Source organism: Aptenodytes forsteri, unplaced genomic scaffold (assembly GCF_000699145.1).
Source record: "Aptenodytes forsteri isolate BGI_AS27 unplaced genomic scaffold, ASM69914v1 Scaffold275, whole genome shotgun sequence".
In the NCBI taxonomy this organism is placed as follows: domain Eukaryota; kingdom Metazoa; phylum Chordata; class Aves; order Sphenisciformes; family Spheniscidae; genus Aptenodytes; species Aptenodytes forsteri.
In genome coordinates this window covers 24439-36065 of record NW_008795247.1, presented here as the reverse complement: position 1 = coordinate 36065, position 11627 = coordinate 24439, and the positions used below count along the sequence as shown (strand labels likewise).

The 11627-nt window shown below is 57.1% G+C and overlaps 1 protein-coding gene across 1 annotated transcript in view; it reads right to left on the bottom strand.

The window, feature by feature from the left end:
* Positions 1-6362: 6362 nt before the first annotated feature.
* Positions 6363-11627, bottom strand: part of RBPMS (RNA binding protein with multiple splicing) — a 17138-nt gene continuing 11873 nt past the window's right edge. Inside the window, 3 exon segments of the mRNA XM_019471928.1 lie at positions 6363-8036; positions 8807-8912; positions 10599-10668. Coding sequence (XP_019327473.1) covers positions 10606-10668 — 63 coding nt within the window. The 3' untranslated portion in view covers positions 6363-8036; positions 8807-8912; positions 10599-10605.

Sequence of the window (11627 nt, the reverse complement as noted above, 5' to 3'; positions counted from 1 at the left end):
AAATAGCTGAAGGGAAGCTCGCATTGGCCCGTTAGAGGTGGCATCGAATGCAGACAAGCAGTCGCAAAGAAAAGTTCAGAAAATAAGCATGAACTCCTCTCTTTTGTGTGGCTTTCAGAAGTTGGGTTTTGTTTCTCTGTCGAAGATGCTCCCAGCGGTCCTTACGGGTTTTTTTCCAAGACACCTTAAAAATCAAATGGTGCAACTCGAAAACGTCTCAGACTGTATCAACGGGAGTCTGTTTGCTGAAAGCATTTTAGTACCACTTCAGTCTCCTCCCAGCGTAACGTCCAAATCAGGCTTTTCACTGAAGTTCGGCGTAAGAGTTCGCAGCTGTTAAAGACTTAAACCTACTTCCTCTTCCTCCAGGGTGTTCTCATGTATTCTGTGTCTGGCAAGATGGTTCTCCCAGCGGCCAAAACCATCATGTCCTCAGCTCGCTTTCTTTGGCAAAATCCTTCTTCCTTCAGTCTGGCAGTGCGAAGGGCTGCTGAGAGGAATCATGCTCTCTCCTGGGGGCCTGTTACTCCATTTTTCTCTTCCTTCCCTGGAAGCGTCTGCTGCTAGCCAGGAAGATAAGGGGACTCGGGCTGCCCTTGACAAAGATAGAACATAGAACAGAATATTTCAGTTGGAAGGGACCTACAATGATCGTCTAGTCCATGGCAGGCACCTTCGTCTCACGCGTTTCAGGAAGGCTCTTTGGCAAACCCATCTCAGCACGGTCTTTACCTGTCCCTGCCAGGTGAGGACTTGCCTTTTCCACTCTCTGAGGCTCCTCGGGTGACGTGTGTCCTGTCCAGCAAGGACGTTGTTCCCTCAGCTCCAGGAATTCGGTGTGTCGATCCCAGCAGGGCTGTCATTTGAGCCTTTCTAACCCTCTGGGGCAGTGGAGGAATGCAGGCACTGATGAGCAGTTCTTCTGATGCAGCATCCTTCTCCTCTTCCCCTGCCATATCAGCCAGGAGCAGAGAGGCATTCAGCTTCCACCCCCCCCCGTGACGCTGATAGACATACGGACAGGGCCCTGGGGAAAAGGAGGACGCTCTTTCTCAATGATGGGAGCTCTCTGAGATATATCTTGGCTGTCTACATCATCCTTTCGCTTGCACGATTGCATCTTGAGCCTGTGGCTGCGAGGACAGTGTCTGCAGCAGTCGCTGGAGCTATTCCCAAGAGAACGCAGCTCTTTTGAGATCTGCAAGCAGCCAGAGACATGCACTCCGTCCTTTGTTTCCCCCTCGATGCTACACTAGTTCATCTTGTTGGGAGGGAGGTGTGCTGATTCTGCCATGATGAAACTGGAGGAGGAGGGAGCCGGTGGGGTAAGCCGGGTCGCATCGCTGATAGCTCTTCCTCTCTAGCCGGGCGTTGCTGGTCTAGGATTTGCTTCTGAAAAGGTATCCTCGTAGGGCATCCGGTAGCGATGTCAGCATACCTGCCCGTGGGGATCGGGGGCTGCAGTGGCCCTTCAGGAGGAGCTCATGAGGACTTCTTTGTGTCTATATACGTGAACCGGACCTTTTATTTCGTCTGCTCCTCCTCACCCCCAAAATAAAAGCAGTGTTGTTTTTTTAAGGTACAAGTTGAATAGCCATGGGGTGTCACACCTCTAAACATGGAGCTCTACTGGCTTCTCTCCTAAAAGTTGCTCTAACTGAAGAGTTGTTCCACGTCCTCCTCCGTTACGATGATCATTCTGGAAGGGGATGGAAAACAGCAGGATTTTGTATGGTTGAATGAGAAAACTGACATAAGGCGGTGTGTACCAGAGCTAATCTATAATTCATCATGATCATTCAAGGCTTTTAGAGAGCAGAGGAGAGAGAGGCAAGGGAGCTCTGACAAATGGTATAAAGACCCTGCACGTGGATGTAGCCAGCGAGGGCTGTCACTTCCGATGAGCACGGGCAGGCGGTGCAGGGCCACCAGGGAGAGCTGGGCTCCCGGTACCTGCTGACGAGGAGGGGCTGCATTTGCAGATGACTAGAAGCAACTATGGTACTGACATCTCATTATTTCCAGCTTTGTTGCTTGCTTTCCGGTCGCTGCTAATGTACCAGGCCCAAATTCCTTTGTGTGTTACTGCCTCGGGGGCCTCTGGCAGCTACTGCATCTGGGGGAGGATGTCCAGTAGGGTTGAGTGCTTACTGTTGACTGGTTAAGACCAGCAAGGCTAACAACCGTCAGGGAGAGGAGAGCTTGGCCCCCAATCTGCTGGTACTGGCTTTCTACTGCTGGCAAAGTCAGGGACACGGCTGGATTGTCGAGGCCCGCCACTGAGTTGTCAGCAAGAGAGGGTTCAGCCTGAAAACAGCATTCCCGGTCGCCTCAGGTAGCTGGCATTGCTATAGCACTGCCCAGCCTGGCTCTAGGGGTGCTTGCAAAAGGCAGCGCCGTACCAGCCAGGAGCCCCGGGCCGGCATTTTATTGTAATGCAGAAGGCCAGGTGGTTTGGAGTTCGATCTCCTCCCAGGGGAGAGAGGGTCTGCTTCTGCGCTGCTTCTCGGGTCTGTTGCTCTGGCTCTGTGGGTGCGTTCCTAACTGTGTCTGTCTTGTCAGTCCTGCGCAGGCTCTCTGGACACATCCCCGTAAAGCAGATAAGGAAGAATGGCAGTTCCCCAGAAGAGAGGGCTTGTCTGGTCACGGCAGGGCTCTCAGCAGGAAGGCAGCTTCTCTGTCGTGCTGGGTATTGCATAGCTGTGGCTGCTCTCTTCCCGAATGAGGCAAACGCAGCCTGCGCCACTCCGGCAAGGGCCAGCGGAGCAAGGGAAGCTGTTGGCTCTCTGCTCAGCACTTGGGAGGTCACACCTGGAAACCATGTCCAGTTTGGGCCTCCCCCCCCGCATTCAAGAGGAATGCAGGGATGCTAAAGAGGGTCTGGTTGGGGCTCCTGGGCTGCTCAGGGCTGGGGGCAGAGGACCTGGGAGGAGGGTGGGGAGCTGGGACAGCTCGGTGTCGTGAAGAGGCAGCTGGGGGCATATCTAATTACAGGTACAGCGATGTGAAGGGCAGTTAGGAAGATGATGCGGTCAGACTCTTTGGCAGCCATGGCAGGTGACATAATAGGGGAACATGGGAAGTTTGGCTTGGACATTAGGAAAAAAAAAAAAAAAGCTGGTGGGGAGGCGTGTCCATCCATGGAGGTTTCAAGCATCGCCCAGACAAGACCAGGCTGCCCAGATCTCTTATTGGCAGCAGTCCTGTTGCAAGAGGGAGGTTGGATCAGAGACCTCCTGCGGCCCCTTTTACCCACGCGCTCCTGTGGGTCCGAGCCCCGGTTCCTTCGGTGCCGCCCGGCTTGCTGTAAGAGCAGTTCTCCTTGTTTCTCGCTGGCTTGCTTTCTGCTGCTTTGGTTTGCCAGTGTGTGCAGCGGCCTCTGTGTTTCCCAGCAGCCCAGAAAAAAACAGCCATGACTCCGAAAACCCATCAGCGCTTCTGTGGTTGGGACCCACGTGTTGGACTCCACCAGCCTCGTGGGTTGTGCAGAGTGCAAGCACAGCAGGGGAAAAGGATGGTTAAGGCAGGAGGTTGTCCTTCCATTAAGTTAATTTTTTGACTATACCTGCACTTCTGGGCTTACATCCAAGGCCTGAAGTACTTGTGTGATTTCCTCCTGTCTCCATCAGTTATGTTGTATTCTCTATTCCCTCCTGAGCTAGTTATTAATTATGGAGACTGCAGAGATGAAGTCCAGACTCTGCTAATGGTTGACTTCCCCGTGTTTTAGAAGAAGCATTGCAGGGATTTGCTAATGGTGTTTCTTAGCTTTGCTTTTTAAGCTCCGCTGTCGTCCTGGTTTCTAGCCTGAGCGTGGCAGCGAGGCAGATAACGGTGTTTAAATGTTGGCTGAAGCCTGGCTCTCCGGGCAGCCTGCAGTTGCAGGGCACACATCTGCGGCACCCTGCTCATCTCCCTGGGTAGTGAAATGTCTCCCCGCTGCAGGCAATGCCTGGCCTGGGGATGGCTGCCCTGGCTCTGTGCTGCAGGCACGGCCCCGGGGCAAACTTCAGGCTTTTAGGTGCACTGTGTAATCCCCTGAGTGCAGTTATCCCCATCCTTCCCCGGGGCGCTGGGGTGGCCGATGCTCTAGCTGCGTGCTTTCCCAGGCGCGTGGAGCCTTTTCCTGCTGGCAGGGAGCACGGAGCAGCCTTGCCTGGCAGCATTCAGGCAGTGCCGTGACCCTTGCTGGCTGACGCCTCTCAATTTCCCCAAGCTTCGAGAATCAGGGAGCAAATCCACGGTGAGCGCTGCACCCTTGCCCTGGCCCCAGCTGTCCTCACAAAGCCACCTCTTTGCTGCCGGCTTCCCTCCCAGCCTGTGTCTCGGCCTCTAAGGCTGCCTGGCCATACCCCAGTGCTATCTCATCTTTCCTCTCCCGGCCTTGTTATTCCTTCCCCCGCTCTCCCGAGGAGGCCCGCAGGAGCGGGTGCTGGGCTTGCTCCTCCTCCCTGCCCCATCCGGGCTGCGGGCGCTGCTGGCCGGCCTCGGCGCCGGCTCTGTCTGCCCTTTGCTCTCCCTGCCTCGGCTGGCCCGTCTCCATTCCCGCAGCACCATCCCCTAGTCCCTGCCGCTGCTGCCCGGCTGCCTTCGCTGCTGCCTGCACAGGCTGCCTGCCCCCCCCCGCCCCGTACAGTCCTCTGGGAGGTACAGCTCTCCTTCTCCCATCTTGTTCCTGTCTTCCGCCGCCGCTCGGTTGTGTCCGCCCGATGCGGGGAGTTAGCGCTGTGTTTTTCTCCGCAGACCTGCCTGCCTGTTCCCTGCCTTCGCCGTCGTATCTAGCCAGCTGCCCGTCAGCGGCCAGCCTCGGTGCAGCAAACCTCTGCGCAGGGATACGTAGGAAGGAGCTGCTCGCTTCCCCCCCTCCCCGAGCTTAGCCTCGGCGTTAGGGGCATAGGGAGAGAAAGACTTGGGAAAGTGGAAACAATGAGCCTGCGAAATTTTCTCATTTTGGTTTTTCCAGCTCTGCCTGTTCTTACCCCCTGGGACTTATCCCTGGTATCGGATGCCAGCGCTGGCCTGGGAGTCCCTGGTCCCATTTTGCAATCTCCCGGTGTCAGCCAGCAGCTTGGGCCTTCCTGTAAGTGCCCCGACGGTCACGGGGAAGGAATGTTCCCCCGGCTGCGTGGGGAAAGGTCACCACAGGCAAAGGAGACTCTGGAGCCGGGCGAGCAGCTTGCCGCTCCCGCCCCTCGCTGATGAGGGCAACGCCGATCAGCACGGAGCCGAAAACGTTTTGGCTTACAGGGGAAATTAAAAAAAAAAAAAAAAAAAAAATGGTTCAAGAGGTTAAATATTTTCAAAAAGGCCCCGCTTCCTTTCACAGGGCAGGTCCCGGAGCAGATGCTGTGCCCAGGCAAAGTCCAGGAGGATGCGTGCGTGTTTCATCGCTTTCTTAGCTGGAGGATGTTTGCTGTTGAATCCGCTCCCGAAAGCATCTGTGTCTCTCCCTAAAGCGGTGCCTGGGACAGTGGTGTCGGCCAGTTACCGCCTCTCTGAATAGCAGTTGGGCTGAGCAATGTGTTCGCGCTGCGCTCGCAGCTTGTCGCTCTCTTCCCTTCCTACCCTGGGCCTGCCAACAAACCTCTCCCCTGAACGCGAGTCGGAAAGAAAGCTGTGACTTGCGGTGGCTGCGGGGGGATTAGCATCCAACATTAAGGGCTTAACTCCCCGGCTCATCCCTGCCAGCCGGGGGTTTCAAGTAACGCCACCAGGCCTTTTCCTTCCGCCCTCGACAGTTTGTAGCCTGCCTTAATAACGTCCTTTACACACCATTCTCCGGGCTGCGTTTGCTAAGCTGGAGCTTGCTCCTGGTACTTTGTTTTCGGAGTCCGGCCTGTTGGCCGAGGCTCCTGGGGACGATGGTCACATTTATCGGGGCAGGGGCGGAGCGGAGGGAGGAGGAGGAATCTCTAGGTTGGGCTTATGAACCGAGTTTTTTCAAAATTCTCAGCGTGTTAAAAAAAAAAAATAAAATCTGGCCCTTCGTCTCTAGGTTACGTTTGCCTCTGCTGTGGCTGAGCTCATGGAAAATCGCAGCTTAGCTCCTGTGCTCAGTGCCAAGATTAGTAGCTTTAAAAACTAACCGATAACATCTTTGTAAACTTGGAGTCATTTCTTTAAAGCCTGCTGATCCCTCCAGCCTGGATTTTCGAGCTTTCCTAGAGATCCAAGCGAGCCAGGCGGGACGACGGTATCTGCCCTGAAAAATCGCCACGTCCCTCAGGAAAGTTGCCTTCAAACACCCCGAGGGAGGAAAGAGGCTGCTGTTCCCCGAGGCCCCGAAGGCTGTGTTTTGGGATCCTTCTCCCTGTTCCTAACCAGATACACAGCACACGACAGCGCTCTGCACGTAACTTACAATAATCACTGGTTTTATTTTTAAAAAATTACAATAGAAAAGTACCTTTAAACATATTTCCAAAAGCGGAGTAGACAATGTGGAAGCTTCTCTCCTCTCCACGAGACAAAGTACAGGAAATAGTTTGCTAAAAGAGTTAGTCCGTCGCTTGGAAACGCTGGTACCGTTCCTTTTAGAGCCGCTCAGAGGTCTGTCTGGGAATTGATTTCCTCTCACGTCGCCTTTATCAATCCCGCTTTTTACAGAAGACCCCAACGGGACAGTTTCCCATCGCACCATCTCACCCCGCCCCGGCAGCCGAAATCTCAGCCGTCTTATTTTGGCCCACCCACAGAATAAAAGGAAGGAGGAAGAAAAAGGTTATGATGTTTAACAAGGCCACGGGCACCCTGTGTCTTCGGTGCAGCTAGGAAAACCGGCTACGGCGAAGCCCGGGCAGCGGCTGAGCTCGGTGTACTCTGCGGCAGGGATGGGGTGAGGGGGAAGGGCAATGAAAGGAGAAGGTTTGCGCCTCCTTTTGCAAGAAACTGAAATCTGTTTGAGGGTTTGGTTTGGTTTGCTTTGCTCTTTCTTTTTCCCAATTCCTCCTGGAGCAAGGAGGAGGAGAAACTAGTACGTCAAGCGATCTCTTTGCTGGTACGCTATCTCTGTAGAGGTTACAGATACCGCCCCAAGGGTGTTAGCAGCCTCCCTTCTTGTCTTTGCACATGGAAACATGGAAATGCTACACAGCGAGCCGCCGGACCGGCATAACCTTGACGCTAAAACCCCCGTTCAGCCCAGCGCTTTGGCGTAACGGTAGGCGCGTGTCTAAGCCCCTCGGCTCGCTCGGGACTCGCACCCGACCTCGAGTAAGCTGGCGAACTGAGGGTGTGTTGTTTGTTTGTTTGTTTGTTTGTTTTTCCTCATACAGCAGTTTATGTTGCCCGTAACAACTTCAAGCAGTCATGGCAGGAGGAGGAGGCAAATTGTCACCTTGCTACATGTGCGGGCTGTCTCTGCCCATCCCTGATCCGAGCCGTTGTACCATGCCGAAGCTTTGCACAGCAAGCTATTAACATAGCCCTAAGGTAAAAAAAATCACCATAAGAAAGTTTCTGATTGTCCTGCCTGGTTGTCATTTGGTACAACTGGGAAGAAAACGGTAATACTGTAAGTGTCGGCAGACGTCGTGCCGACACAGCCGGAGCACAACTCTCGTGCCAGAGGGAGCACAACTCCTACAAACCCGAATCGTGCGTCTCGACATCTGCACGCACGTGAACGTCGTGCCTTCGACATGCAGCTGACGGGGGGGAGGGGGGCAGGATAGAGACTCTTAATTACACGCATTCAAAAGTCAAGCACAAAACCTGTGGTCCGACCCAGTGTAAGATTGTCCTATTTAGGAGGTTTGGTACAAAAATACTTGCTCTCATTTTGCTTTTTTTTGTAGTCTGCTTTCCTATGGTTCTGTTTGAAAAGACTTTTCAAACACTACAGCAATGCCTGTCAAACCATGCTTTCAGAAGTAACACACTCTTTCTTACAAATATACAGTGTAAAAGAGGAAAATATTATTACTAGGTATGCTTTTCGTTTTTCTTCTAGGAGAGCAGATGTGTGATAGAGGCTGTGGGAAAGTCTTGGAGGAATCCAAACTTGTGTGAGGTTTTTGGTTTTTTTTTTTTCAAGCCTGTAACAAGAGAGAGAGGTGTTAAAAAAAAAAAAAAAAAAAGCAGCCACGATCTTGGGCTGAGGCAAAGCAGAAAAGGGGCTGTGGTTCATCTCTCTCCCTTCGTGGGGAAGCTCCCGTGCCGCAGCCTGGGGCAGAGGGAGCCTTGTTTTGGAAACCGGGTGAGAAAGGGAGAGCACCCCCGGGCCGGGACCGCGCTCCAGGGACAGTTGTTTAACAGGGAAAGGGCAAGGTGGGAAACGCCTGCGGGGAGAGACGGGGCTGTCGGCGCCCCGGGGTCGGTCGGCGGGGCGGGGGGGAAGGGCCCCGCTGGTCTCCCGTTTGCTCCTCCTGCGGGCTGTAGCCCCTGGGGTTTTAACTAAGGAGGTACCAGCTGGGAAGCTGAGAGTTAAGTTTGAGCTGAGTTTTGCACTTAAGAGGAATTCAGTCTCTGTTGATCCAAGGCAGGAAGCGAGGACGGCAGCGAGATGAGATTACAGGGGGTAATTCAAAGCCGAGAGGCATTCCTCGGCTGTCGAAACTCTCGCCCCAGATAACAACGATAAACGCGGGGAATGGCAGAGCCGTGGTTCGGTGCTGGAGGTGTCGTGTTGTGCCGTAGCGGGAGCAGCAACACCACCCTGCAGGGCTCCATCCCAGAGACGTGCCCGTCTTGCTGCCCCTCGCGGACGTCCCGCCGGCTTCCTCACCCCTCTACCCCCTCCCCAAAGCAGCAAAGCCCAAGGGGCCGTGTCCCCCTCGTGCAGCCGGCCGCCGTGCTGCAGCCTTACCAGCACACTGTGGTTTTGCGGAGAGCACGCCAACCCAGTAGCCGCCTTGGAAGACTCCATTAATACCCACAAGACTGACTGTAGGCCACCATCACACACCTGAGACCTGTGAGAGGACACAGCGGAGGGTTAGGGACGCTGGCAGGGACGGCCGGCAGCCAGGGGCTGAGGTCGGTGTGCCGCGGGGTTATTTTGCCGTGGCTGGGGTCAGCGCTTCCCAAGGGGGCAGTTTGCAGCTCAGCCCTGCCCGGATGGGCTCCACGCGGTAAATACGAGGAGGATGCAGGTGGGAGAGCCGGGGCGGCAGCAAACCCCTTCGCTGGGCTGTGCCGTAGCCCTTCCCAGCTGGAGGAGACTGGCGGGGAGGTCCCCGATCCTCCTGTCCGGGCTGAGCCCATCCTCACTGCCCGTTGCGGCTACCAGGGTCGCCACGAGCAGGTAAACCTGTTCCCAGGGATTCACTCATCTCCCCTTCCCAAATAAGACTCCGCTTACATTTTAGCTGGAAACATTGGCACGCTCCGTATTTTGGAAGAACCACTGGTTCCCAAAGCCTCGCCGCTCCCTATTTTTATCTGCTGGGCCTAAAATAGCCGGTAAATGCTTTGCAGATCCAAGTCTCGGGTGGGCTGCAGCCACGGCCAGTCCTCCTGCCCCCCTGCCCCCAGGTGAGTGAGCCTTCTGGCCACGGCGCAGGGCTGCGGGTGCCGGGCGGACGGGCAGAGCGGTGGCACGGGAGCGCAGGCAGCCGACGCCGGGGCCTCGCCGCCTCGTTGGATCCGCTGAGGTTTCTCTGCAGGTGGGTGCGGACGTGGCACAGGAGGCTTCCCGGCAGGGATCGCCAGTCCTCCTGCCCCCCTGCCCCCAGGTGAGTGAGCCTTCTGGCCACGGCGCAGGGCTGCGGGTGCCGGGCGGACGGGCAGAGCGGTGGCACGGGAGCGCAGGCAGCCGACGCCGGGGCCTCGCCGCCTCGTTGGATCCGCTGAGGTTTCTCTGCAGGTGGGTGCGGACGTGGCACAGGAGGCTTCCCGGCAGGGATCGGCAGTGCAGGGGGACGGCAGCTGGGATGGTCGGGGCAGGCTGGGATCACGGGGCGAGCGATGCTCAGCATCATCCGAGCCTCTTTCCCCTCTCCCATTTGAATCCCCTCTGTTTATTTATCCGCGAGAGGCCGAGTTATTTGCAGAGCGTATCTTCCTGACCTCCCTCGCAGGGCTTTTCCCATCCGAAGAGGTCCCAGGCGTAATCGAACCAGCCCCCTTCCCTCCTGCCGGGCAGCCGGGCACTCGGTAACGACGCACTTCTCGTTTTGGCAGCCCCGCCGCCCCGCGCTGCCCGGAGGGTTTTCATTAGGGTTAAACGAGATGTTCGGGTTGCACTGAGAGGCGGAGGTTGCCTTCAGCCGGGCGGCCCTGCTGCCACCTTCATTTGCAGGACCGCGCCATCGTTACACCCCCCCGGGCACGCATCCTCCGCTGCTGCAACAACAGGCCGGCGAGCGACGGACCTGCCTTTCCATCCTGCCCGGGGTTATTTGGGAAAGCATTAGGGTGGACAGTGGCAGAGACATCCCCTTCCCAACGGCAAGCCCGGTGGGGGCAAGGAGGACGCCTGGACCTACGGTGCCTGCTGGAAAATGGCCTCTCCAGCGCGAGCGCAAGGTCCGGATGCCCACCCCAAGCTGCCGGAGACCCCGAGAGGCGCACGGGGGGAGCTCAAGGTTAACGGTGGCGGTGCCCCCCAGCCCACCACGCCGGTGCGAGGAGGAGGGGAGCGGGAAGGCGGCACTCACCCGGCATTCAGCAGAACTGACGGGACTTCCAGCCCTGAGAACCAGCCTCGGAGGGAGGGAGCCAGCGCATCTGCAAAGACAAGAGGGGGGGGGGGGGGGGGGGGGCCCCCCGCCCCGGCAAGAACTGGCCGCCTCGGGGCTCCCCTTTCCCGGCCTTCCACAGGCACGGGGCGGAGGCGGGTCGAAACGCAAATGGTGCGGCCATCCCAGCTCCAGTTCGGACAGTAACACCGGCTGGGGCCGAGCGCGGCCCCCGGCATTGCTGCGTGCGCCAGGACCGAGCCGGGACGACAGTACTGCAGTCTCGCCAAGCAGGAGGTGGGCTCGTCCCCTCTTAACACCTGCAAAGCCTGCACGAGATGGGGGGGGTGGAACGCCCACCCACACCGGAACGACTGCTTTCCCCCTGAGCTGCGGCTGCCTGCCCGACGCCAAAACCTGGCGGCTCTTGCTGTCCGCCCGTGGGCACTCGGTGCTCTGCCGGATAATGCCGCGCCGGCGCCGCCATCCTGAGGTTCCCCGTCCTGCCGCTCTCTGCAGGACACAGCGGAGGAGGCCACCCCCCAGCGAGCAGCTCCGGTTTGGGTGGTGGCACCCCTCTCCAACGTCTCCCACCAAACCCGCAACGCCGGTAGCCGCGCGGGGGGACAGGGATGGGGACAGGCCGTGGCCCCCAGCAGGGGAGCGCTGCCTGCTTCACCGCAGCACCCAGGGGCGACGGGGAAGGTGCCACCACCATCCTCCCCGCCACGCTGGCTCTATAACCACGGCGGATGATATTTATTCTAGCACCATCTAACATCAGGTCTCTGCCTGCGTTTTCCCGGGGGGCCCTCGGAGCCCCCCTTACGCCTCCGTTTCCTTCGCCGGCCATTTCCCCGGCCTCCCGAGCAGCGCAGGTGCTGCCTGTTAGCAGTTACTTGACAAGGCAAGTATGTAGCTGCAATAATATTTACCGCCGCTTTTCTATAAACAGCAGGGCCCAAAAAGCCAGAGTTTCATCCAAAGGCTGCAGCTGGTTTGTAGGCC